The sequence below is a fragment of the Mobula hypostoma genome, chromosome 4, assembly GCF_963921235.1.
Source record: "Mobula hypostoma chromosome 4, sMobHyp1.1, whole genome shotgun sequence".
Classification (NCBI taxonomy): Eukaryota; Metazoa; Chordata; class Chondrichthyes; order Myliobatiformes; family Myliobatidae; genus Mobula; species Mobula hypostoma.
Genome location: NC_086100.1, coordinates 108,363,056 through 108,390,077, shown reverse-complemented (window position 1 = coordinate 108,390,077; position 27,022 = coordinate 108,363,056). Strand labels below are relative to the sequence as shown.

The 27,022-nt window shown below is 43.0% G+C and overlaps 1 protein-coding gene across 1 annotated transcript in view; it reads left to right on the top strand.

Moving 5' to 3' along the window:
- The window catches only part of cpz (carboxypeptidase Z), a 64,182-nt gene that overhangs the window by 24,080 nt on the left and 13,080 nt on the right, over positions 1 to 27,022 (top strand). The window contains exons 5-6 of the mRNA XM_063045007.1: positions 750 to 946; positions 7,683 to 7,844. Coding sequence (XP_062901077.1) covers positions 750 to 946; positions 7,683 to 7,844 — 359 coding nt within the window. The remainder of the gene's footprint in view (positions 1 to 749; positions 947 to 7,682; positions 7,845 to 27,022) is intronic.

The window sequence follows — 27,022 nt, the reverse complement described above, 5'->3', positions numbered from 1 at the left end:
TCATGAAATTCAGTCAGAGAAATCCGTTTCAAAGTTGCTGGTGAACGCAGCAGGCCAGGCAGCATCTCTAGGAAGAGGTGCAGTCGACGTTTCAGGCCGAGACCCTTCGTCAGGACTAACTGAAGGAAGAGTTAGTAAGAGATTTGAAAGTGGGAGGGGGAGTGGGAGATCCAAAATGATAGGAGAAGACAGGAGGGGAGGGATGGAGCCAAGAGCTGGACAGTTGATTGGCAAAAGGGATATGAGAGGATCATGGGACAGGAGGCCTAGGGAAAAAGAAAGGGGGAGGGGGGAAGCCCAGAGGATGGGCAAGGGGTATAGTGAGAGGGACGGAGGAAGAAAAACGCGAGTGAGAGAAAGAATGTGTGTATAAAAATAAATAACGGATGGGGTACGAGGGGGAGATGGGGCATCACCTGTCAATCACCTGTCCATCTCTTGGCTCCATCCCTCCCCCTCCTGTCTTCTCCTATCATTTTGGATCTCCCCCTCCCCCTCCCACTTTCAAATCTCTTACTAACTCTTCCTTCAGTTAATCCTGACGAAGGGTCTTGGCCTGAAACGTCCACTGTACCTCTTCCTAGAGAGGCTGCCTGGCCTGATGCATTCACCAGCAACTTTTATGTGTGTTGCTTGAATTTCCAGTATCTGCAGAATTCCTATTGTTAAAGAAACCCTTTCATTGACAAAGGAAATCTAAATAAATTTATAAATGGTGCACTAACCATAAATCTCATTTTACCTTTCAGTTGAGCCAGAATTTAAATACATTGCAAATATACACGGCAATGAAGCATTGGGAAGAGAGCTTCTGATTTATCTTGCACAATATTTGTGCTCTGAGTACTTGAGTGGGAACCAAAGGATTCAGACTTTGATCAATAACACCAGAATCCATCTTCTTCCTTCTTTGAATCCTGATGGTTATGAAATAGCATCTGAAGAGGTATTGCTTTCTTTTTTTTAACTTTTTCTGCTCTTAGTAACAAGTACTAACAAATTTCTTGTGGAATTGCTCACCATAAATGGATTATATAATAATAATAAAGATAATAATAATAATACATACTTTATTGATCACAATTGGGAAATTATTTCATTACAACAGTAACATTTAATAACACACATAGCAATAATAATAAATATAATAATAATATTAACTAATAATAAAGTACAGAATAACAATATACACAATATTAATTTACCAATGTGCAATAATAATGTACAAAATAATAAAACAGAGACTATTGTACTACGATATGTTTCCTCCTGTCGCACGGAGATGAACTGTTGTATATGCTTATTGCATTTGGTAGGAATATTTTTCTATAACGATCATTGTGACAATAGAGCTGAATGAGCCTTTTCAAAAGGGTACTCCGCTCTTATTCAGTAGGTCATGGAGAGGATAGCAGTTTGTTTCGTGACCTCCTCCCCAGCACTAACTCAAAAGAGTCCAGCTTGGAGCCAAGGATGGATCCAGCCTTTTTGATGAGTTTATTTAGTCTTTTTGCATCAACAGCACCAATGCCTCTCCCCAAACTTAAAGCCACAAAGAAGACCGCACTCGCTATGACAGGCTCATAAAAGATCACACTTTGGAGGATCTCAGCATCCTTAGAAAATAGAGTCTGCTCATCCCCTTCTTGTAAACAGCCATGGTGTTGGTTTTCCAGTCAAATCTGTTGTCGAGGAGAACACCCAAGCATTTGTACTCCTCCACCACAGCAACTTCTCCTCCTAGAATGTATACAGGACTCATCATAGTCCTCTTCCTCCTAAAATCAATCACCATCTCTCTGGTTTTGACCACATTCAGGAGCAAGTGATTCCTCTCACACTCCACAAACTTGTCCAGCTGTCCTCTGTACTCCGACTCCTGCCCATCTCTGATGTACCTAACCACGGCAGAGTCATCATAGAACTTCTGCAAGTGACATGACGCAGATTTGTATTGAAGGTCTGAGGTGTAGAGTGTGAACAGACACTGAGACAGGACATAAAACGCAAACATAAGTAAAGATGCATTCAAGCTACAAGATTTAAGATTGTTTACTGTCATTCTTCATTACTCAAGTGTAATGAAGGAAATGATTGTTACTCCAGATCCAATGTAGTATAAAAAGCACACATAAAAAGCATAAGGAACACAATAAAGTATGCCCACAAGAAAATTAATTTCAGAGTTGTATATGGTAATGTATATGTACTTGGATAATACATTGACCTTCTGCTTTAAATAAAAACCGTAACTATAAATATAAAAGCAATCTTATGTACAAATTAATTGTTATATACATAGGCAGATTGTATGTACATAAAGTGATGTTAGGTGATGAGTGGTGAGGTTGGTGGGTGAGTGAATGAATGGAGGTGTTGGTCAGTCTAACTCCTTGGGGAAGTAACTGCTTTTGAGCTTAGTGGCCCTGGTGCGGATGCTGAATAGCTTCTTCCCTGATGGGAGTGGGACAAATAGTCCATAGGCAGGGTGGGTGGAACCCTGGATATTGCTGGTCTTTTTCCAGCATCTTTCTGTATATATGTCCTTGATGGCAGGTAGGCTGGTGCTGATGATGCATTGGGCAGTTTTAACAACCGGTTGCAGAGCCCACCGGAGTATTTTCCGTGATACAGCATGTTAGGATGTTCCCCTGTGAGCATCTGTAGAAGATGCTGAGTATCGATCTGCATAGCCCAGCTCTCTTCAGCACACCAATGCTATGGCAGGAAGTAACTCGGGAGTAAGTACAAATGTGTAAACTCTCAAAGCTTAAAGCTCCATATCTAAATGAAGATAGCATTTGCAACAAGGTACATGAGTTAATAGCACAAATGGAAACATACGTAGGTGTATGACAGAGCAGCTTTTACAGAGAGCTGGTTGCAGGATGACCAGGGCCATGACTGGAAGCTCAGTATTCAAAGTTATTCAAGCAGGTGAGGAAACCAAGTTTGCTGATAAGACTAGGTAAGTGGAAGAGTATGTTTTAATGGGCATTTTGGACTCAGTAACCTGATACAGATAAACTGAGTGAGTGGGCACAACTTGGCAAATAGAGTTTAATGCTGGGAAGTGTGAAGTTGTGCAGCTGGTAAGAGGAATCATAAGACTGACAGTTATCTGAAGAGGAAAAACAAAGATTGCAGATAAGCAATGGCAAGACGGCATTTGAACATAGAACAGTACAGCACAGAAACGGCTTTTGTGTTTCGCAATGTTGTGCTGAACGAACTAAGCTAATAGTTAAATGCCTAACTAAACTGATCACTTCTACCTACATAATGTCCATCTCCCCCCTTTTCTGCTTATTCATCTGCATATCTATTAATTTGTGCCCCTCATAATTTTATAAAATACTGTTAGATCTCCCCTCAGCCTCCTCTGCCCCAGAGAAAACAACTCTAACTTCTCCAACCACTCTGTTATGTTTTGTAACTTAAAAGCATAAAATTAATTCAAAGAAACTCATGTGAGTCTGAAAATATGGGTCTGAATTTGTCTTTACCTGAAGCAAGGCATGCACATATCAAGTGGCAGTGTGATGGCATAAGCAATTAACGTGTTTTTACATATAAACTGTAATTAACTATTTAAACAAACAATCGATACAAGATTTTTCAAATATTATTGAAAGATGAAATACACAATTCTCTCCTTATAGCCAAAACCCTCTAATCCAGGCAGCACGTCCAAAGCCTCCAAATCCCTTCTAACACTGCTAAGGATCTTGACATTATCTATGTTCTGTCCCTTAACTTTTGATTTCCAGAAGTACAACACCTCTCACCTGCCTGAATTAATCTCCAGCTATGTAGGCTTTGATAATAAATTTACTCAGAACTTTGAATTTTGACGTCCTGGCCAAGAAAGTGCACCAGCACATTTACTTCCTCAGGAAGCAAAAAAGAGGCAACGATCTCTGCACGAGCCTCCACCCATCCAAGCACATCTTAAACACAAGAGATTCTGCAGATGCTGGAAATCCAGAGTAACACACACAAAATGCTGGAGGAACCCAGCAAGTCTGGCAGCATCTATGGAAAGGCATATAGTGTTGACGTTTCGGGCTGAGACCCTTCTTCAGGGCTGGAAAGGAAGAAGGAAGATGCCAGAATAAAAAGGTGAGGGAAGAGGAAGGGGCACAAGATTGAAGGTGATAGGTGACGCCAGATGAGGTGGAAGACAGATGGGTTGAAGTGAGAAGCTGAGAGGTGTTAGGTAGAAATTTTTAAAGAGGTGAAGAAGAAGGAATCTGATAGGACAGGAGAGTGGGTTATGGGATAAAGGGAAGGAAGAGGGGCACTAAGGCGAGGTGATAGGCAAGTGAAGAGAAGGGAAGAGGTATGCGGGGAGCTGGAATCGTGAAAGAGAAAAGGGGTAGTGGGGAGAAATAACTAAGTTAGATAAATTGATGTTCATGTTGTCTTGTTGGAGGCCATCCAGAAGAAATATGATGTGTTGCACCTCCAAGCTGAGGGTGGCCTCATCATTGCAGTAGAGGAGGCCATGGCTGACATATCAAAATGGGAATGGGGATTGAAATTAAAATAGTCGACCACTGGAAAATTCTGCCTGTTGTGTACAGAGCAAAGGTACTCAACAAAGTGGTCCCCCAGTCGACGTCATGTCTTGCTGATGTAGAAGAGGTCACACTGGTCACATTGAATACAGTAGTTAACCCCAACGGACTCGCAGATGAAGTGTGGCTTCATCTAGAAAGGTTGCTTAGGGCTCTGAATGATGGTGAGAGAGGAGGTGAAATGGCAGGTGTAGCACCAATGCTGTTTGCAAGGATAAATGCCAGGAGGGAGATCAGTAGGAAGGGAGGGACATCAGTTGGATATTCATTTCCATAGATAATGCCTGATCTGATGAGCTCCTCCAGCAATTTGTGTGTGTTATTCCGCAAGAGTGTGCTTAACTACCTACTCTTGAATTTCAATGCCCATCACCTTCCTCTAGTGTCCCTCCACTAGTACTCACCTTTACCATCCTTGGAGTCACCACTGACCAGAAAACTAACTGGATAATCAAATATGCACTGTGCATTTAAGAACAGGTCGGAGGCTGCTAATCCTGGATAAGTGAATCCCCTCCTGATTTCCAAAGATATCTGCCAAATACACGACACTCTCCACTTAATGAAAACCATGCTTACAACGTTCAGGGAGCTTACCATCCCTGTTCACCTTCATGAATATTTATGCACACTGTCACTGATGCATTATGGCTACAGTTGTTACCATCTAAAAGTTGTCCAGTAATAATTCACCAGCCATTGCTTTGCAGCATCTGCCAAGTCAATGACCTTGAACGACATGGACAGCAAGTGCATGGGAATACAACCTCTCTGCAGGTAGTTGGGAAGTACATTGACATTCCTTTTTGGTGCTGGGCTGAAATCTGGAACTTTCTCCTTAAAAGCAGCTCTGATGGCTAGTATACAGGGCTGCTGGTCACCACTATGTTATCAAGGGCATTTGAAGTTGGGTATTAAATGCTTGTAGGTGCTGGGGTGGAGATATGGGTCTACCAAAGGAGGTATAAAGTGCTGCTCCCTCTGCTGACCTGCAGGTCGCCCTTGAGCAAGATGCAGCACCTGCCTAGCCCCCTGACCAGGGTCACGTAAAACCATAGGAGTTGGTAATGGATGGTCGTATGAGCAGCTGGTGCATATCTTAAGTCCTGGTTATGCGACCACTGATGTCAGGCAGACAATCTCTGAAGAGTATTGCTAATGGCTGGGGTCATCTGTCTTGTAAAGACACTGCCCAGAAGGAGGCAACAACAAACCACTTATGTAGAAAAATTTGCCAAGAACAATCATGGTCATGGAAAGACCATGATCGTCCACGTCATCCACCATGGCACACAACAAAAGGACAATTAAGCACTAGACTTGCCAGCAATATCTACATTTTCTACAAGGTCATGCCATCATTGATGATTAAGGGAGGACTATAGAGAAGAGCTTGGACAGCAGTGCGGCTAGATTAAAGCACTGATCTCGACAACACTTTTAAATACAAAATTGTTGACACGAATAGTTGTTTTTTTCTGAAGTGGTGATTAAATCAAAATAGTGATCAGAAATGCCTATTTTTGTATTAAATGTCAAAATATTATTTCAGGACTTCAAAGAATGATCTGTTAATCATTGTGTTTGCCTTGTATTGCATTGCAGACTCTGTAATTTCTGCACTAGCTTGTTTATGCCTCATTATTCTCATTTTATGCGTGATATATCACCAAACCAGAAGTGAATGAGCATAAAAGAAAGAGTAATTACCAGATTACTTGAGTTAAAGTAATTACTTGAGAATAAATTATAAAAATGTGTAGCTCTGATGTGTAATAAAATAGATTAACAGTAAAATACTTTGAAACAACCTTTTGAGACAGTGCCTCAAGAAGACACCATCCATCATTAAGGATCCTCACCACCCAGGGCATGCCCTCTTCTCATTACCACCAACAGGGTGGAGGTACGGGAGTCTGAAGACCCACATTCAATGTTAGAAACTGCTTCTTCCCCTCCATCTTAGGTTTCTGAATGGACAAGAAATCCATGATCACTACCTTTTTATTTTTGCTCCCTTTTTGCACTTTTTAAGTAATTTTCATTTTATATATATATATATATATATATACACACACATACACACACACACACACACACACACACACACACTGTATATCATAATATAATTTATATTACATTTATATATTGTACTCTACTGCTGCTGCAAAACAACACATTTCATGATGTACTGTACAGTACAATACTGTGCAAAAGTCTTAGACATATATGATTGCGATTCTGACATTTTGAATGATTGAAATGGAGCCAATGGCATTAAAAATTCTGATATAGTTAACATCTTCACTGACATGTGAACATCTAAAATGACCTAAAGGAAGTTTCATGTGACAGAGAAAGACATGCCTTGTTTAAATACAACTTTCTTTATCTCCATTCATTATTTTCACCATTATTTTTAATTTTATATGGATGACAAAAAAATGCATAAAAACAATGACACATAATTTTGAAGCTATAAAAATTATCCATGACGCTGTCTCAAGACTTAGGCAGTAGAGCACTTCTTAGGAAGAATAAATTATTTTTAGATGAAGGGTGGAATGGAAGTTTCCATCATTGGAGGACATGGTAGTAATGACTTTAATGGAATAAAATATGAATGAGAGTCTTTAGAGCTAATGGAATTTACCATTGTGGAATAAAATAATCAAACCGATAAAGGCATTAAACTGTTAGAAGAGGATTTGCATTCCATTATGCACAACATATGATTTTCTTTTCAATATTAATAATAATCATGTTTTTCTTTTATGTTATAGAAATATAATGGTCTGTAGCTGCTGGCGATGTTGAAGAGGATTTTTTTTTATGAAGGCACAAATGAGGATTTTTTATTTAAATCAGGAGAATTAAGGACTGTAGAAAAGATAGGCATGAGAACTGTGTAATGGTTGAGTAGGATTTAGCTTGGCTTTGATTAGTATTTTGTATGACGTGAAGTTTATGAAGAATCGAGGGAAAAAAGAGCAATCAAGCTAACACTTCAGTGAATAACATTGTTCAGTGAAAAGTACAATTGATGAAACTCACTTATCACTATTCCAAGGAAGCATTTATGTGTTTTTTCTAATAATGCAGGGGCCTGGCTATAATGGATGGATTACTGGACGGCCAAATATACAAAGCATTGACTTGAACAGAAACTTCCCAGACCTAACAACAGAGTTTTATCGAGAAAGAAGGAAAAGGGGAGGTCGTGTTGATCACATACCAATTCCAAGGTCATACTGGAATGGTAAGGTATGAGCTGTTAACATATTGTTAAAAATTAGACTTGTTTACTCTATTCTGTTATATATGACAAGTTATGGGATTTACATTTACTGGATAAAATCAACTGTCCTTTTCCTGATATTTCCACTCTTACTGTTTTCATACACCACTATCAAGTTGCTTGTTAAGACTGTACAGAATATTTCCATCCACTCTCTTAAGGCCCTTCAACGTTTGATAGGTTTCAATAAAGTCAACTCTCATTCTTCGGAATTCCAGTGAGTAGAGACCCAGAGTCATCAAGCGCTCTTCATATGACAAGCCTTTCAATCCCGGAATCATTTTTATGAACCTCCGCTTAACCCTCTCCAATGTCAGTACATCCTTTCTTAGATAAGGGGCCCAAACCTGCTCCCAATACTCCAAATGAGGCCTCATCAGTGCTCTATAAAACCTCAACATTACATCCTTGCTCTTATACTCTAGTCTCTCAAAATGAATGCCAACTTCACATTTCCCTTCTTCACCACCAACTCAACCAGCAAATTAACCACCTTAATCTGCCTTAATACTCATTAGGAGGTTCAACACTTTCTCCTTCTTGACCTCTAAATGCCCTAATATATTTATACACTCAGCCCTGATCTCCCTGTCCTTTTCCTTGGTAATTACTGAAGCAAAGTACTCACTAAGTACCTCACTCACATTCTGTGCATCTAAGCAAACATTCCCCCCTTTATTCTTGAGTGATCCTACCCTTTCCCTAGTTATCCTCTTGCTCTTGGTGTAAATATAGAATGCCTTGGAATTCACCTTAATCCTACTTGCCAAGGACTTTTCATTGCCCCTCCAAGCTTTCCCAATTCCCTTCTTTAGTTCTTTTCAGCTTCTTTATACTCCTCATGTGTTCCGTTTGATCCTAACTTATGAAGCTTTACATACTTTTTGTTTTTCTTCTTGACTAAATTCATCACCTCTCTGGACATCCAAGGTTCTGTTATCTTTCCATTCCTGTACTTCCTTCTAACAGGAACACACCATTCCTGTACTCTATGCAATTGATCTTTAAACAACCTCCACATGTCTGATGTGGACTTGCCAGACAAAACATGTCCCTAATTCACTCCTTTTAGTTTCTGCCTAATGCCCTCATAATTTTCCTTACTCCAGTTTAAAACTCTTCTGCAAGAACCATACCTATCCTTAAAAATGACTATCCTGAAAGTTAAGGTGTTTTGGTCACTGTTCCCTAACTGTTCATCCACTAAAGGTCAGTCACCTGGCCAGGCTCATTACCCAGTAATAGGACCAGTGCAGCCCCTCTTTTCATTGGGCTGTTGACATATTGATTTGAGAAACGCTCCTCGATTCACTTAATAAATTCTGCCCTGTTTAAACCCCTTGCACTAAGAAGGTCCCAGTTTATGTTAGGAGAGTTGATCCCCTAAGACAACAACCCTATTGTGTTTACACATTTCCTTAATCTAATTGCATATCTGTTCCTGAATGTTGCGGTGGCTATTGGGCAGTCTGTATATACTGCCATCAGTGTGATTCCATCCTTCCTATTCCTGAGTTCTACCCAAATGGACTCAGTACCTGACCCTTCATTATGTTTCCTGTATTGTCCCTGATTAGTAGTGCTGCTCCAGCCCTCTCCCTCTTTTACATCCTCCTCTATCTTTCCTAAACCTTCGAAAACCTAGTACATTAATCATCTACTTCTGTCCCTCTCTCAACCAAGTTTCAATAATGGCCACAACATTGTATTTCCATGTACTGATCCATGCTCTAAGTTAATCACCTCTACCCATTATACTCCTAGCATTAAAGTATATACACTTCAATCTATCCAACCCATCATACCTGTTATTTTGAATTTACCTTTCAATACTTTCCCTGACATCCATCTCTGGTCCGATCCTTCCATTACTGGCCTGGTGCTCCAGTTCCCAGGCCCCTACAAAACTAGTTTAAACTCCCCCAAGTAGCAACAGCAAACCTCCCGGCCAGGATGTTGGATCCCCTCCAGTTCAGGTGCAACCTGTCTTATTGTACACGTCATATCTTCCCCAGAAAAGGTTACAATGATCCAAGAACTTGAAACCCTGTCCCCTGCACCATCTCCACAGCCACTCATTCATCCATGCTATCACCCCATTCCTACCTGCACTAGCCCATAGTGCTGGGAGTAATCTGGAGATTACTACCTTGGAGGTCCTTCTCTTCAGCCTCTTTCCTAACTCGACATACTCACAGCGTAGGACCTCTTCCCTTTTCTGCCTATGTCATTGGCGTCACCACGACCTCTGGCTGTTCACCCTCCGCTTTGAGGATATCCCGAAGCCAGTCTGATACATCCTGGACCCCAGCATGCAGGAGTCAACACACCATCCTGGTGTCTCTGTTGCAGCCACAGAATCTCCTTTCTATCCCCCTCACTATCAAGTCCCCTATAACTACCGCACTGCCTGACTGTACCTTTCCATGTCAAACCACCGTGCCACTAGCCTGGCTGCTGCGGTCGCGATCTGATGGGTCATTCTCCCCCCCATCCCCAGCAGTATCCAAAGAGGTATACTTTGCTGAAGGGGAGAGCCACTGGGTAAGCCAACACTGACTTATTAATTCACTTAACTCCCTTGGTGGCCATCCATCTACTGTCCAAAGCTTGTACTCTGGGTGTGACCACCTCTTCAAAGGTCTCACTATAATATCTTCAGCCTCCTGAATGGCTCTGGGTATGTCCAACTCCAGCTGCATCTCCTTGACCTGGTCGGTCAGGTGCTGACATTGGGTGCACTATCTGCAGATAATAGACAATAGGTGCAGGAGTGGGCCATTCAGCCCTTTGAGCCAGCACCACCATTCACTGTGATCATGGCTGATCATCCACAATCAGTACCCTTTTCCTGCCTTCTTCCCATATCCCTTCACTCCGCTATCTTGAAGAGCTCTATCTAACTCTTTCTTAAAAGAATCCAGAGATTGGCCTCCACTGCCTTCTGAGGCAGAGCATTCCACAGAACCACAACCCTCTGTGTGAAAAAGTTTTTCTTCAACTCCGTTCTGAATTGTCTACCCCTTATTCTTAAACTGTGGCCTCTGGTTCTGGACTCCCCAACATTGGGAACATGTTTCTTGCCTCTAGTATGTCCAATCCCTTAATAATCTTATATGTTTCAATCAGATCCCCTCTCATCCTTCTAAATTCCAGTGTATACAAGCCCAGTCGCTCCAATCTTTCAACATATGACAGTCCCGCCATCCCGGGAATTAACCTCATGAACCTACGCTGCACTCCCTCAATAGCTAGAATGTCCTTCCTCAAATTTGGAGACCAAAATTGTACACAATATTCCAGGTATCCTGAATTCTCACATCTGACAGGAAGGGCATTCTATCCTGACTACTCTGTACAGTAAAAAAAGGCTTACCTCTTCTTATCTGTGCCACCGCCTGTTGAGCTGAAGTCTTCCCACTCTGTCACGCCGGGGTACCACCAACTTGTCGTGGTGGAGAGGCTTGTGTGATCCTGGGAACCTGAGAGCGATTACTCCCTACACTAAGCTCCTGGTAGGCTCACCCATGGCGGTGAGGTCAAAGAGGAGGTTCCAGATGAAGCGTGGTCCAACCAAGACCTCAGTGGCGGAGTAGGTGGAAGATGCTGGTAAATCAGAGTCTCTGGAATCTCGGAACAATGAGAATCACAACGGCTGTGAGGGCGGAGAAGGCTGCAGCAGAAGATGGCACCCAATTGTTTTGGTCTCCATGCCATTGGATTCTGGCCCTTTCTCTGTCAAGGACTGTGTGTTGGCTGCTCGTGTATCAGCCTCTCCATGTTAAAAGACCTGACACACAGGCATTTCTCCTGGTTTCGTAATTTGATCAACCAACTTGAAAAAAGCCCTGTAGTGATCAGGAAGTGATGATAGGAGGAGGACAGTGAAGTCTAGGAGCTCCCAGCCACAACCTGGCGCACAGGTGGTGGGTGTTAGATACAATAGTCTTGTTCTTGGACTGAGGCAGATAGAGCTTTTAAGGCAGCTGCTCCCATGACTGAGCACCCCTATTCAGGACTCGCTCTGCTCACCCCACACCGGGAAGGGGTTATGAAAAGTGCCCTAAAAATATTCTGCCTCCTCACTCCTGACTGAATTACATTGTCCAGTGGGATCAGCAAACTGTGGTTGGAAACAAAAGCATATGATTTGGATCCTGAAATGTACGGGCACTTACAGAGAGGGAAACCAGCGATCGTCCTGAAAGACGTACTGCCATCATCTCAAGAGACCGGAGAAGATTCCAAATAGACCTTGCCACCCTCTCTAAGTGCGATTGGCTGAAGAAGGACAATTGAAGGAGCAGAAGGGTAGATACACCTTTTTCTGGAAGGGGAAATCAGCAGATGAATCCAGAATCCATGGCGTTGGATTTGCCATAATGAACAGCATCATCAGTCACCTCTCTGAAATGCCTGTTAGAATCAATAAACGCCTTATGACCATGCACCTTCAGCTTGCTAACAACCAAATGGCTATGGCTGTGAGTGCTACATGCCAAACCTAGACTCACTAGATAATGGTAAGGAGACCTCTACACCGACGTACATTATATACTGTCAGATAACCCCAAGGAAGATAAGATTGTTCTTCTTGGAGACTTCAACGCTAGAGTTGGCAGGGACAGCAACTCCTGGAAAAGTACAATCGGGAAGGAAGGTGTCAGCAACATCAACTCCAGTGGTGTGTTCTTACTGTCTAAGTGTGCCGAATATGACCTGACCATCTCTAACACCCTGTTCCACAGGAGAAATAAGGTGAAAACTTCGTCCCTGTTCAAAGAATTGTCATTTTATAGATGATGTCATTCTTCAGAGGAGGGATCACAGAGGCATAAAGAATACAAGAACCATGATCAGCGCTGATGACGGCTGAACAGACCATTGGCTTATTCATTCAGAAATGACCATCAAAATCATGTGGAGGAGTAGAGTGCAAAGGAAGCCAAGCTGTCCCATGTTCAACTTTGAAAGCATAAAAGACACATTGAAGGTATAACATTTTCAGGCTACCCTTTCTGAAAGACTCCCAAAGTAGTATCTGGAGGACATTGAAGCACACTGGACAACGCTGAAGACCACCATCCTTGATACTTGTAAAAGCATCATTGGATACAAGACCAGGAAAAACAAAGATTGGTTTGAGGAAAGTGACAATGAAATAGAAGAGCTAATCAACAATGAAAGGAAAGTGTACTGTCCCTGACAGAAGGACATCAGCTGCAAGGCAAAAAGAGAAGCCCACTCCACAGCTAAGGCTGTAATCCAGCATGGAGTAATGGAAATAAAGAATCAGTAGTGAACAGAGGAGACCCTAGAAATATAGCAGCTTGCTGACTCTGGTGATATTATTGCCACCAAGGCAGTGTATGGCCCAAACCATCATGGCCTAAGCCTCCATTCCAAAGATGGATGAAGGCTACTAACGTACAATGATGTCATCAATTTTCAATGGAAGGAACACTTTCAGGAGCTACTTAACTGTAACATTATTGTTGACATTGAATTCATCAAGCAGCTCCCACAACGATCCATGGAGGTGGACATGAGTAAGCCTCCTAGTATCAAAGAGGTGCAGACGGCTTGCAAGAAATTGAGGAGCAACAAGCCCACTGAGCCTGATGGAATTCCAAAAGAAATCCTCAAGGAAGGTGGCACGGAACTTTTAAATCATAATCATACCCTGCTTGTCAAGACCCGGGACAAGGAGAAGGTTCTGGCTGAACTCAGGGATGCCCTGATTGTCACACTCTTCAAAAAGGGTGACAAGGCTAACTGTGGAAATTATAGAGGCCTCTTCCTCCTCTCTACAACAGGAGAGGTGTTCATCCAAATTTTATGTGCCTGGCTTTCACCTCTGGCAGAAGCTCTCCTACCTGAGTCTCAGTGTGGCTTCTGTCCAGCCAAAGGAACATTGTACATAATTTTTACAGCACATCAATTGCAGGAGAAAGCCTGAGAACAAAATTTCCCACTTTATATGGCTTGCATAGACCTTACAAAAGCATTTGACTCTGTAAATCATCCTGTCCTTTGGCAGGTATTGTCCAAAATCGGGTGTCTAGAGAAATATCTCAAGATCCTGCAGCTCTCACACAATGACCTGAATGCAACAGTCATCAGCAACAGCAGCTCTAAAACAACACCTTTTAAGGTTGAGACCAGTGTCAAACAGGAGTGCATCATTGCCCCAACTCTGATTGCTGTTTTCATTGCAAACATTCTTTACCTCTGTCTGGACACATCCTTCTGCTGACTGCCCCTGTGGCTTCTCCTACAGAGCCCTGAATAAAGACGATTTCGCCCTACTCCTCCCCCTCAGACCAGGGGCAGACACTCAGCATGGAGGTCACGTTTTACTGTGAATAAAAGCCTTTCAGTATTTACCCTACTTCAGTCTTTTGGAATTATTGAAGGTGCTTCAATTTTATTCGCAGTAAAATGTGACCTCCATGCTGAGTGTCTGCCCCCGGTCTGAGGGGGAGGAACAGGATGAAATCTCCTTTATTCAGGGTCTGTGGGAGGAGCCACAGGGGAAGTCAGCAGAGGGGCGTGTTCAGACAGTTAACCCAGTTGCAACATGTATATATGGTTTACCACAACCTCACAGGCCAAGACCTCCCACAAGGAGTCCAGATTCTCTATAGGACAGATGGGGGGTTCTTTAACCTTAACAGATTCAAGGCAAAGAGGAAGGAGTCAACTACTTCCATCACAGAGCTCCAAAATGCAAAATGCTCACCACTGACTGCAAATTAGTCTTTAGGGAATCCTGCACAAGGACTCTCAAGTCACTCTGCATGTCAGATCTTTGAATTTTTTCTCAATTATTATCCCTCTCAACCCCATTCGCTTGCTTTCCCCCTGTAATGTTTGATATCCTTACTAATCAAACGCCTATCAACCTCCTCTTTAAATATACCCAATGACCTGGCCTGCATAGCCACCCATGGCAATGAATTCCACAGGTTCAACATCTGGCTAAAAAAATTCCTCCTTATCTCTGTTCTCTGTAATTTGTACCTCATTATTACAAGATTGGCTAAATAACAGAGAGAAGGACTTGGGGTGAATGGGCAAATAAAGATTGACGTGGAGTACTGTGGGTTGATGCAAATTATCTGAATGAGGTAAAGTGTGGAGGAACCCATTTCTTGAAGGAAGTGCTCAAGCTTTCGCCCTATGCTGAACACATGCTATACCCAAACTATAAGCAGGACTGAAGGTAATAGTGGCTACAAATCTCTGTGATTTTCCAGCTTGCTGCTCAAAACATGAGGAACATTTCTGTCCTAACACTTCAGCATATCAGTGAATTAGGAATATAGAGAAAACTCCTTTTCCCCAGGAAATCAACAGTTGAAACTGTCAAAGACTACATAATTCCCAAGGCTACAAGAAGGCAGCAATTCTAGGCCAATGTCTTTGCGGGTATCATGAGAGATGGACAGAAAATGCTGGAGATTTCTATCCCAGAATGTATAGCTGGGCCACAGATATTTTCCCCAAATTAAGATGACCATTCCCCAATACTGGATGAATAACCGTGAACTGATCAGCCAATTTGTATCATTGTGCCAGGCCAAAAGGTTGTTACTTCGGGATAAGGAATAACCATGAATGCTTGGGTCATGAGACTTGTCTGGAGACATCATAACATCCATCATACTGTTTATTTGGGTCCCCACAAACGCATTAAGCCTTCACTCACTCTACCATGTTTTCACCATGTCTGCAGCGCCCTTAGTACATGAAACTTTCAGCAGCAACCCTGTAAGACTACTTCAAATGCATTCCCAAAATCAGCAAGTCACAGAAGGACAGGAGCAGGAAGTCAACATGTATATACTCATGCACACACTTTAACCTGACTTGGAAATTAATTGGTGCACCTTCATCATAGCTGTATTAATCTCTTGAAAGTTTTTCAGGAAGTTTCTTTTTTACCATTGATACTACAATAGTTTGGAGACATCCCAGTGACTCCTCTTTAGGGGAAACTGAGGATTGCAACATCCAAATTTCATGATTGAACTTTGGTTTTCTTATTTCCTTTCTGCTGTCACTGATCATTTTAGTGTTCACTTGACCAGAATTATTCAAACTCTTCCTATGTTAGTTTATTGCACATGGGGCTGGTGTTTGATGTTCTTGTTGCCGTTTGCACAATATTTTTGTGCGAGGGGCTTCAATGCTTTTCTTTTGAACATCTTCCATGAGTTACTTTGTTTCGTGGCTGTCGGGAGAAGACAAATCTCAGAGTTATATACAGTGTACATACTTTGGTATTAAATGTACATTGAAACTTTAACTTCCTACCTATTGACATTCTGCTGTTTGAGATCATCTAGTTGGCAGTCCTGTGACTTGTTGTATATGTGCAAATAGAAGAAGTTGTTGACCGATCTATTCCATTGGTAGCACAGTACATATTGTCACATGTACCAAGTACTAAAAACTTTTTTTGAATGCCCTCTATACAGATTATTTCAAAACATAAGTTCATTGAGGTTGTATAAAGGGAAAAGCAATAACAAAATGCACAATGTAGTGTTACTGTTACAGAGAACGTACAGTGCAGGTAAACAGTAAAGTACAAAGCCATAACCAGGAAGGTTATAAGATCAAGAGTTCAGTTTTATTGTACAAGTGTTCTATAACAGCAGATAGAAGCTGTCCTTGAAGCTGGTGGTGCATATTTTCAACCTTTTGTATTTTTTGACTAGTGGAAGAGGGATGAAGATAAAAATGACTGAGGTTGGAGGGATCTTTGATTAGGTTAGCTGAATCTCAAGGGAGATAGAGATGTTGACAGAGTCCATGGTTGGGAGGGTCACTTTTGTAACGGAAACAAACCTGACTGATAGATTTAACACTACACAAGGTGTAACCAAGTTTACAGATGAAAAGAAGAGAAAATCTGCAGATACTGGAAATCCAAGCAACACACACAAAATGCTGGAGGAACTCAGCAGGTTAGGCAGCATCTAAAGGGTCTCAGCCTGAAACATCATCTGTACTCTTTTCCATAGTTGCTGCCTGGCCTGCTGAGTTCCTCCAGAATTTTATAAGCGTTACAGATGAAGACAGCGTGGTTGAGATAGACCACAGTATTTGGCAAGTTTATTTTTCAGCCGAGACGGTGCTGGTGAACCATGCTGATGTGTTGTGGGCTACTTACAAAACTTCTAAATATACCCTGCTGAACCTCTCTGACTGCAATCTGCAGCCTGTAATTTTCCTTTAAGCAACTCACTTTAAACCATCTTAATAAACTAGTGATTTCACAATCTTCTGAAGGACACAGTGGAATTAACTCTCAAACATTCAGGTTCATGCAGCACCTTTAAGCAGATGAAGGTATACCACTATGGCTGGAAGAGAATCAGAATCAGAATCAAGTTTATTATCACCGGCACGTGAAGTGAAATTTGTTAAGTTAGCAGCAGCAGTTCAATGCAATACATAATTTAGCAGAGAGAGAGAAACAAAAATAAAACGTGTGTGTGTGTGTGTGTGTGTGTGTGTGTGTGTGTGTGTGTGTGTGTGTGCCCTTAACTCCTGGTGGAGTTGTTGGGGCACCATCATGACAAGCTTTTTGCACCGATCTTTTTGGTATGCTCATCATATGGCGCGTCTTGGGCATCTGAAACCTGGCGGACCCCATCCCTCTCCAGGTTTTTTTTACGAGTTCGAGTTGTTAGCTCGACACTCAACCCAGGCACGGATGGACAGCATGCAAGGGAGCCGGCCAGGTTTGAACTCAGGACCTCTCGCCCCCAAGTCCAGCACTGATGCCACTACGCCACCAGCCGGCATAAAATAAAACATAATTATTTATAAATAAACAAGTAAATTAATTACATATATTGAATAATTATTTTAAAAATATGCAAAAACAGAAATAGGGTATGTTAAAAAAGTGAGGTAGTGTCCAAAGCTTCAATGACGATTTAGGAATCAGATGGCAGAGGGGAAGAAGCTGTTCCTGAATCACTGAGTGTGTGCCTTCAGGCTTCTGTATCTCCTACCTGATGGTAACAGTGAGAAAAGGGCATGCCTTGGGTGCTGGAAGTCTTTAATAATGGATGCTGCATTTCTCAGACATCGCTCCCTAAAGATGTCCTGGGTGTAGGCTAGTGCCCAAGATGGAGCTGAATAGATTTACAAACTTCTGCAGCTTCTTTCTGTCCTGTGCAGTAGCCCCTCCATACCAGACAGTGATGCAGCCTGTCAGAATGCCCTCCATGATACAGCTACAGAAGTTTGTGAGTGTACTTGTTGACATGCCAAATCACTTCAATCTCCTAATAAAGTATAGCCACTGTCTTGCCTTCTTTATGACTGCATCAATATGTTGGGACTAGATTAGATCTTCAGAGATCTTGACACCAGCAACTTGAAGCTGCTCACTCTCTCCACTTCTGATCCCACTATAAGGATCGGTATGTGTTCCTTCGTCTTACCCTTCCTGAAGTCCACAATTAGCTCTTTTGTCTTACTGACGCTGAGTGCCAGGTTGTTGCTGCGGCACCATTCCACTAGTTGGCATATCTCACTCCTGAATGCCCTCTCGCCACCATCTGAGATTCTACCAACAATGGTTATATCGTCAGCAAATTTGTAGATGGTATTTAAGCTATGCCTAGCTACATAGTCTTGTGTATAAAGAGAATAGAGCAGTGGGCTAAGCACACATCCCTGAGGTGCGCCAGTGTTGATCGTCAGTGAGGAGGATATGTTATCACCAATCCACACAGACTGTGGTTTGGGTTAGGAAGTTGAGGATCCAATTGCAGAGGGAGGTACGGAGGCCCAGATTCTGCAACTTTTCAATCAGGCTTGTGGGAACGATAGTATTAAGTGCTGACCTGTAATCGATGAACAGCATCCTGACGTAGGTGTTTGCGTTGTCTAGGTAGTCTAAAGCCATGTGAAGAGCCATGGAGATTGCGTCTGCCGTTGACCTATTGTGGCAATAGGCAAATTGCAATGCGTCCAGGTCCTTGCTGAGGCAGGAGTTCAGTCTAGTCATGACCAACCTCTCAAAGCATTCCATCACTGTCGATGTGAGTGCCACCGGGCATTAGTTGTTAAGGCAGCTCACATTGTTCTTCCATACCAGATGCAGCGATTCAGATCAACGGGTTTACTATAAACTTTCAGGATAGATCTATAGAGTCTCTCAAAAGCAGAGGTTGAGGAGTATGCCTCATGATCAACTCTTCTTTGTGCACGAATATATCAGTGGTGTCCCATTTCTGCTCACCAGACCTGGAATACTTAGCAGTAAAGTGTTGTCCTTTTTACTTACAACGGGAGTTCTCTGGGGTCATTCTGGTAGCAGTTTACATTCCTCCTCAGGCCAATGTCAATCAGGCTTCAGATGATCTGAGCAATGGGATCGACATGCATGGAACAGCACACCCTAACGCCTTCACCATCATTTTGGGAGATTTTAATAAGGCTCTCTGAGAAAATCACTAAGCAATTACCATCAACAGATCACTTGCAATACCAGAGGAAACAACACACTTGACCATTGTAACACCACCATCAAGAATGCCTACCGTGCTATTCCACGCTCTCACTTCCGGAAGTCTGATCACCTAGCTGTACTTCTACTCCCTGAGTATAGGCAGAGACTGAAGACTGCAGCACCAGTAGTGAGGACCAAGAAGGTTTAGACAAGGGAAGCACAAGTGTGCCTACAAGACTGCTTTGAGTCAGTGGACTGGGCTGTATTCAAGGATTCATCTTTGAATCTGGATGAGTATATTGCAGTTATTAACGACTTCATTAAACCCTGTGTGGATGAGTGTGTGCCTACGAAGTCTTACTGTACATTCCCAAACCAAAAGCCGTGGATGAACCAGGAGGTACATTGTCAGCTGAAGGGTAGATCTGTGGTATTCAAGTCTAGCAACCCAGGCCTGTACCAGAAAACCAGGTATGGTTTGTGGAGGGCTATTTCAAGGGCAAAGGGACAAATTCAAACGAGGTTGCAGGCGATATCAGCAACTCTGGCAGGGACCGCAAGACATTACTTCCTACAAAGCAAAACCCAGTAGTATGAATGGCAAACAACAGGAATTCTGCAGATGCTGGAAATTCAAGCAACATACATCAAAGTTGCTGGTGAACGCAGCAGGCCAAGCAGCATCTATAGGAAGAGGCGCAGGGTCTCGGCCTGAAACGTCGACTGCGCCTCTTCCTATAGATGCTGCTTGGCCTGCTGCGTTCACCAGCAACTTTGATGTATGTTGTTAGTATGAATGGCAGTGATGTTTCACTACCAGATGAACTCAACACCTTCTCAATGAGGGAAGAGGGGAGGACTCCAAGCCAGAATGACACAACAAGGTATGAAAGTTCCTCTATCCAGCATCTTGTTAGCAAATGTACAGTCACTGGAGAAGGGGATTGAGGACCAAAGGGCAAGATTGCACTATTGGAGGGAAATGAGCAGTTGCTGTGATTTGTGTTTCATGGAGACATGGCTCACACTGGACAAGTTGGATATGTTGATATGACCTAAGGGCTTCTCAATACACAGAATGGACTGGAATGATGATTCACAGAATGTAAAAGGTGGGATCTGTATTTCATAATAAACTTCTAGCGGTGCTCAGATGTAGCATTTTTGTCGCATTCTTCTTTCCCCAACCTTGAACATCTAATGATTATTTGCCGACCGTTCCACTTACCAAGAGGATTCTTCTCTGTAATCCTAACCGCAGTTTATAAATGGCCAAAGTCCAATTAATCAGGACTCAAAAGGCTGAATGATGCCATCACCAGACAAGGAACAGCCCTCCCTGATGCATTTCAAATCATAGTCAGGAAATTCAATCAGACTTATTTGAAGAAATTCTCATTTATCATCAGCATTTAACCTGCAGCATCAAGGGTCCCAGTAGACATGAACACTGCTATATCACCATTAGGAAAACCTACCATTCTGTGCCTACCTGCTTACAGGCAGAGGTTAAAGGGCAATGCTCCAGCATTAGGGACAACAAAGAGGTGGTTGTTGAGGTAAATGAGCAGCTATGAGATTCCTTCAAGCCAGTTGACTGGGACAAATTGAAAGGACTCACTAGAGAACTGAAAGACTACACTGTGGTTTATAAAAACAGCTGCAGATGAGTATGGCCCCACTAAATCATTCAGTTTTCCCCAAACAGAAGCTCTGGTGGAACCATGAGATCCACAATCTGCTGAGAGCCAGATCAGTGGCATCTGGGTCTAGCTAAAATGCAATACAAGAGGTCAAGGTATAATTTCCAGAAAGCAATCTCACATGTGAAGTGGCAGTTCTGGACTAAACTTAAATCACTGAAGGATGCTCAACAGCTGTGGAGGGGCATGAATGCAAACACCTCTTACAAAGGAAAACCAAATGATATAGGTGACAACAAGGCTTTACCTCCAGATGAGCAGAATGCCCTCTATGCTCACTTTGACTATCAAAATATGGAGGAATTTTCTCAAACTCTGCCCCCGATGAGTCTGTTATTTCACTCTCTGAGGCTGATGACGGAGCGTTGTTCAGGAGGGTGAACCCATGAAAAGCATCCAGCTCAGACGGGATACCTGGCTGAGAACTAAAGACCTGTACTGATCAACTGGCTGCAGTGTTCACCCATATCTTTGGCGATATGAGGTGCGATCCTGCTTCAATTACACCAAAAAAAATGTGGTAACCTGCGTCAATGACTATTGCCTAGTAGCTCTTACATCCACTGCGATGAAATGCTTTGAGAGGCTGGTGATGAAACATATCAACCTCTGCCCGAGAAGCAACCAGGTCCACAGCAGACACCATTTCATTGGCTTGTCACTCAACCCTGGAACACCTGGACAGCATAGATGCGTAGAACAATATGCTTGCCATCGACTACAGCTCAGGTTTCAATACCATCACGCCCTCAAAACTAATCAATAAGCTTCAAGATCCTGGCCTTAGTACTGCCTTGTGCAATTGGATCTTCGATTTCCTGATTTGCAGACTCAAGTGAATTCGGATCAGCAACAACATTTCCATAATTTCCATCACCACATAACTACATGCTGAGCCCCCTGCTCTCCTCACATAGTACTTATGACTGTGAGTCTAAGCAGAGCTCCCATGCCATATGGCACTGCCAAAGTTATACCAACATGTCTCCTGCCCCCCTAGAGGCCCGAATATACTTGACCACTGCTACACAGCAGTCAAGGATGCCTACCGTTCCGTCCCACGACCTCACTTCGGAAAATCGGACCATCAGGCCGTACTCCTTCTCCCAGCTTACAAACAGAAACTGAAGCGGGAGGTCATGGTGTCAAAAGTAGTGTCACGTTAGACGGAGGAAACGGATGAGGTCCTCCGTGACAGCTTTGGATCGGTGGACTGGTTAGTATTCAAGGACTCGGCAGCTAACCTTGATGAGTATGCCTCAGTGTCACGGACTTTATTTGGAAATGCACGGAGGACTGTGTGTCTCGCAAGACAATCCGCGTATTCCCTAACCAGAAACCTTGGATGAATTATGAGGTCTAGTCCCTTTTAAAGGCTAGTGCTGCGGCTTTTAGGTCTAGAGATACCAGTCGCTACACGGAATCCAGGTGTGAAATCCGGAAAGTCATTAAGGGCGCCAAGAGGCAATATCGAGCCAAGTTGGAAGCCTAGGGTAACCAGAGGGATGCCAGTAGACTATGGCAGGGTCTAAATGAGATCACTGAGCACAAAGAAAAGGCTAGGAATACCAATAACTGTGGCGCTTCTCTTCCTGACGATCTTAACTTATTCTACGCAAGACTCGAACAGAAGAGGAGCATCCCGCTCCCTCCAGATGAACCTGACCTGGTGGCATCCAGATTCATCATCACCGAGGAGGACATTTGAAGGGCCTTCCTGAAGATAAATCCAAGGAAGGCAACGGGCCCAGATGGCGTCCCAGGACGGGTTCTCCGGGCCTGTGCAAGCGAGCTAGCTGGAGTGTTTGCTGATATCTTCAACTGCTCCTTGCTTTAGTCTAAGATCCCCTCATGTTTTAAGAAGGCAACGATAATCGCAGTGCCGAAGAAGAGCAAGGTGGCATGCCTGAATGACTATCGACCTGTGCCTCTGACATCAATTGCTATGAAGTGCTTTGAGAGATTGGTTATGGCGCACATCAACCACAGCCTATCGGTCAACCCCGACGCTTTGCAGTTTGCCTACCGGAGCAACAGGTCAATGGCAGATGCCATCTCTCTGGCCCTACATTCCTCCTTAGAACACCTGGAGAATAAAGATGCATACGTAACGCAGAGCGCGCCCCGAACAGCTGCTCTCCCCCAGATTCGGTACGGCATTCTCACCGGCATTGCTTAAACACGTGCCTGTTAGCAGCCGTTAGCAAGATGAGTTCTATGGTATCGGAATAGCCTGAAAGAGCTCATAAGGGTGTTACAATTTGCGTAAAACTAGACATAATTAAGCGTTTTGATCGTGGTGAATGAAGTAAGGACTAAGTGACTTTGGCTTGTGGAAGCTGATGAAGATGATGTTGAAGAGGTTTGGCATCCCATGACCAAGAACTGATAGATGAGGAAAGGATAACAATCGAAATCAAATGAGTAATGATAAAGTATGACTTTAATTTTGAAAGGGTACATCGGTTTAGGGGATATTTGCAGGATGGTTTGAGTGCTTACAAAGAACTGTGTGATAGGAAAATGCGCGAGGCTCAGCAGTCAAGCAAGCCTTCCACATCAGCCAGAGCAGACGACGAACCTCGACCTTTGAACATCAAGGCAGACAGTCATAGGAGAAGATGAGCTGCCTGCCCTAATGGAAACAGGCGACAAGATGACACCCCAGTGTCCCACCACCCCAACACCCAGGCCACAGACAGATACTGATTCGTGGAGAATGCAGTAGCTGGGAGACACACAGCACATCTTTAAGAAAAAAACCGAAATAAGCATGCTAATTAACTGGGTGCCGCCTGACACTTAATTCTCGGCCCAGATCAGAGGCGATGCAATCGGCAATCGGCACTGATCTGGGCCGACAACTACGTGCCGGGTGGCACCTAATTAACTAGCATGTTTATTTCGGCTTTTCTCTTAAAGATGAGCTGTGTGCCTCCTGGCTACCACTGCATTCTCCACGAATTGGTATTGGTTCGCTGCCCGGAGGGTGGGGGCCAATGCACCACCTTAACTCCGACGACTCAGTCTAACACACCACCATCAGTGTGTTCGACTCTGTCTTCCTGATTCCCGTAAGTGATACTACACTGTACATACATTATTTCTACTTTATATTAGCTGTGTATTTTTACGTGTTATTTGGTATGATTTGGCAGCTTCATAGCTAAAAGGTTACTGGAGAGCGCTTGCGCTGTGTTCTTGCCAACAGCACTTACGCCGTGTTTTTGCCGACGGTGCTTGCATGAGATTTTCGCTACGGAGAACAGTTCAGTAATGATTGTGGAAAAGTATTCCTACTTATATAAGCTGTATATTTATCATATCATTCCTGATTTTATTATATGAACGGTTAATTTAGGTTTTATGTGTTATTTGCCATGGTTTGGTAGGTTATTTTTGGGTCTGCAAACGCTCACAAAATTTTCCCATATAAATAAATGGTAATTGCTTCTTCGCTTTACGGTATTCCAGCTTACGAACCGTTTCAAAGGAACGCTCTACCTTCGGTTGGTGGGGGAAACCTGTATAAGTTTGCTGATGACACAACAATTGTAGGCCATATCTTGGGTAATGATGAGTTTGAGTACAGAGAGGAAATTAAGAACCTGGTGGCATGGTGTGAAAACAATAACCTATCCCTCAACATCAGCAAGACGAAGGAATTGGTTGTTGACTTCAGAAGGAGAAGCAGACCGCACGACCCAATTTACGTTGGTGGAGCGCAAGTGGAACAGGTCAAAAGTTTTAAGTTCCTCGGGGTCAATATCACAAATGACCTGACTTGGTCCGACCAAGCAGAGTTCACTGCCAAGAAGGCCCACCAGCGCCTTTACTTCCTGAGAAAACTAAAGAAATTTGGCCTGTCCCCTAAAACCCTCACTAATTTTTATAGATGCACCGTAGAAAGCATTCTTCTAGGGTACATCACAACCTGGTATGGAAGTTGTTCTGTCCAAGACCGAAAGAAGCTGCAGAAGATCGTGAACACGGTGCAGCACATCACACAAACCAATCTTCCGTCCTTGGAAACAACAGGAATACTGCAGATGCTGGAAATTCAAGCAACACACATCAAAGTTGCTGGTGAACGCAGCAGGCCAGACAGCATCTCTAGGAAGAGGTACAGTCGACGTTTCAGGCCGAGACCCTTCGTCTGTCCTGACTAGTCCTGACGAAGGGTCTCGGCCTGAAACGTCAACTATACCTCTTCCTAGAGATGCTGCCTGGCCTGCTGCGTTCACCAGCAACTTTGATGTGTGTTGCTTCCGTCCTTGGACTCACTTTACACCGCACGCTGTCGGAGAAGTGCTGCCAGGATAATCAAGGACACGACCCATCCAGCCAACACACTTTTCATTCCTCTTCCCTCCAGGAGAAGGCTCAGGAGCTTGAAGACTCGTACGGCCAGATATGGGAACAGCTTCTTTCCAACTGTGATAAAACTGCTGAACAGATCCTGACCCGGATCTGGGCCATACCCTCCAAATATGTGGACCTGCCTCTCAGTTTTTTTGCACTACCTTACTTTCCATTTTTCTATTTTTTATTTATGATTTATAATTTAAATTTTTAACATTTACTAATTTTTACTATTTTTAATATTTAATAGCAGTAAGCGCAGAATCAAATATCGCTGTGATGATTGTGCGTTCTAGTATCAATTGTTTGGCGACAATAAAGTATAAAGTATATTTAAGTTTGCTGATGATAACACTTTCTTTGGCCAAATCAAAGGTGGTGTCGAATCAGCATTTTGGAAGGAAACTGTAGGTCCATGAGCCAGTCCTCATCAGGGGATTAGAGGTGGAGAGGGTCAGAAACCTTAAATTTCTTGGTGTTATCATTTTGTGTGATCTGTCCTGGGCCCAGCACCTAAGTACAATTACGAAGAAAGAATAGCAGTGTCTCTACGTCCTTAGAAGTTTGTGAAGCAAGATGGCATGACATCTAAAACTTTGACAAACTTCTACAAATGTGTAGTGGAGAGTATATTGACTGGCTGCACCACTTCCTGGTTGAACAGCAAATCCTTCAGAAAGTAATGGATACGGCCCAATCCATCATGAGTGAAGCTCTCCCACCACTGAGCACATCTATTCAGCATGCTGTTGCAGGAAAACAACAGCAGTTATCCAGGACCTCACCATCCAGGCCATGCTGTCTTCTGACTTCTGCCCTCAGGAAGTAGGTACAGTATCCTCAGGACCCACACCATCAATTTCAGGAACAGTTATTACCCCTCAACCATCAGGCTCTGGAACCAGAGGGGATAACTTCATTCAACTTTACTGAACTGTTCCCACAATCTATCAACTTAATTTCAAGGACTTTTCCTCTCACTTTCTTGATATTCATTGCTTATTTATTTATTATTATAATATATACTGTATTTATATTTTGGATTGGCACAGTTTGTTGCATTTTGCACATTGGTTGTTTGTCCATCCTGTGGGGTAAGGATTTCTATTGTGTTTCTTGGATTTACCATATATACCCGCAAGGACGCAAATCTCAGTGTTATGATACGTAACCGGCAACAATGAATATTAATCGAGACAGGTTTTATAAAAACAACCAAACATTTATTAAACACGTATAAACGATAAGAAAAAAAAAACAAAGGAAAACTTTAACCGGAGGTTAAGCAGGTACGCAGCCGTTCATCAACTCCACTCGGCTCTGGTTCTTAAAGCGTTAAATGCGGAAACAGTTCTTAAAGTGATACAGTCAGATATAGTTCTTAAAGCGATAACTTCGAAAGTGCAACAGTTTTACACATTCAATTGGGAGAGACTTCTCTGGAGAAGGATTTCTTCACAGATGCACCTTTACTGCTGGTTCTGTCCACAGGATTCACGATGCCAAAAATAAACAGTTTGAATTGACTGACCTTAAATTCCTTTAGAGAGAGAGTTTCCATGAACTCAATGAGTTTCCATGAACTCATTGTCCTATTGCA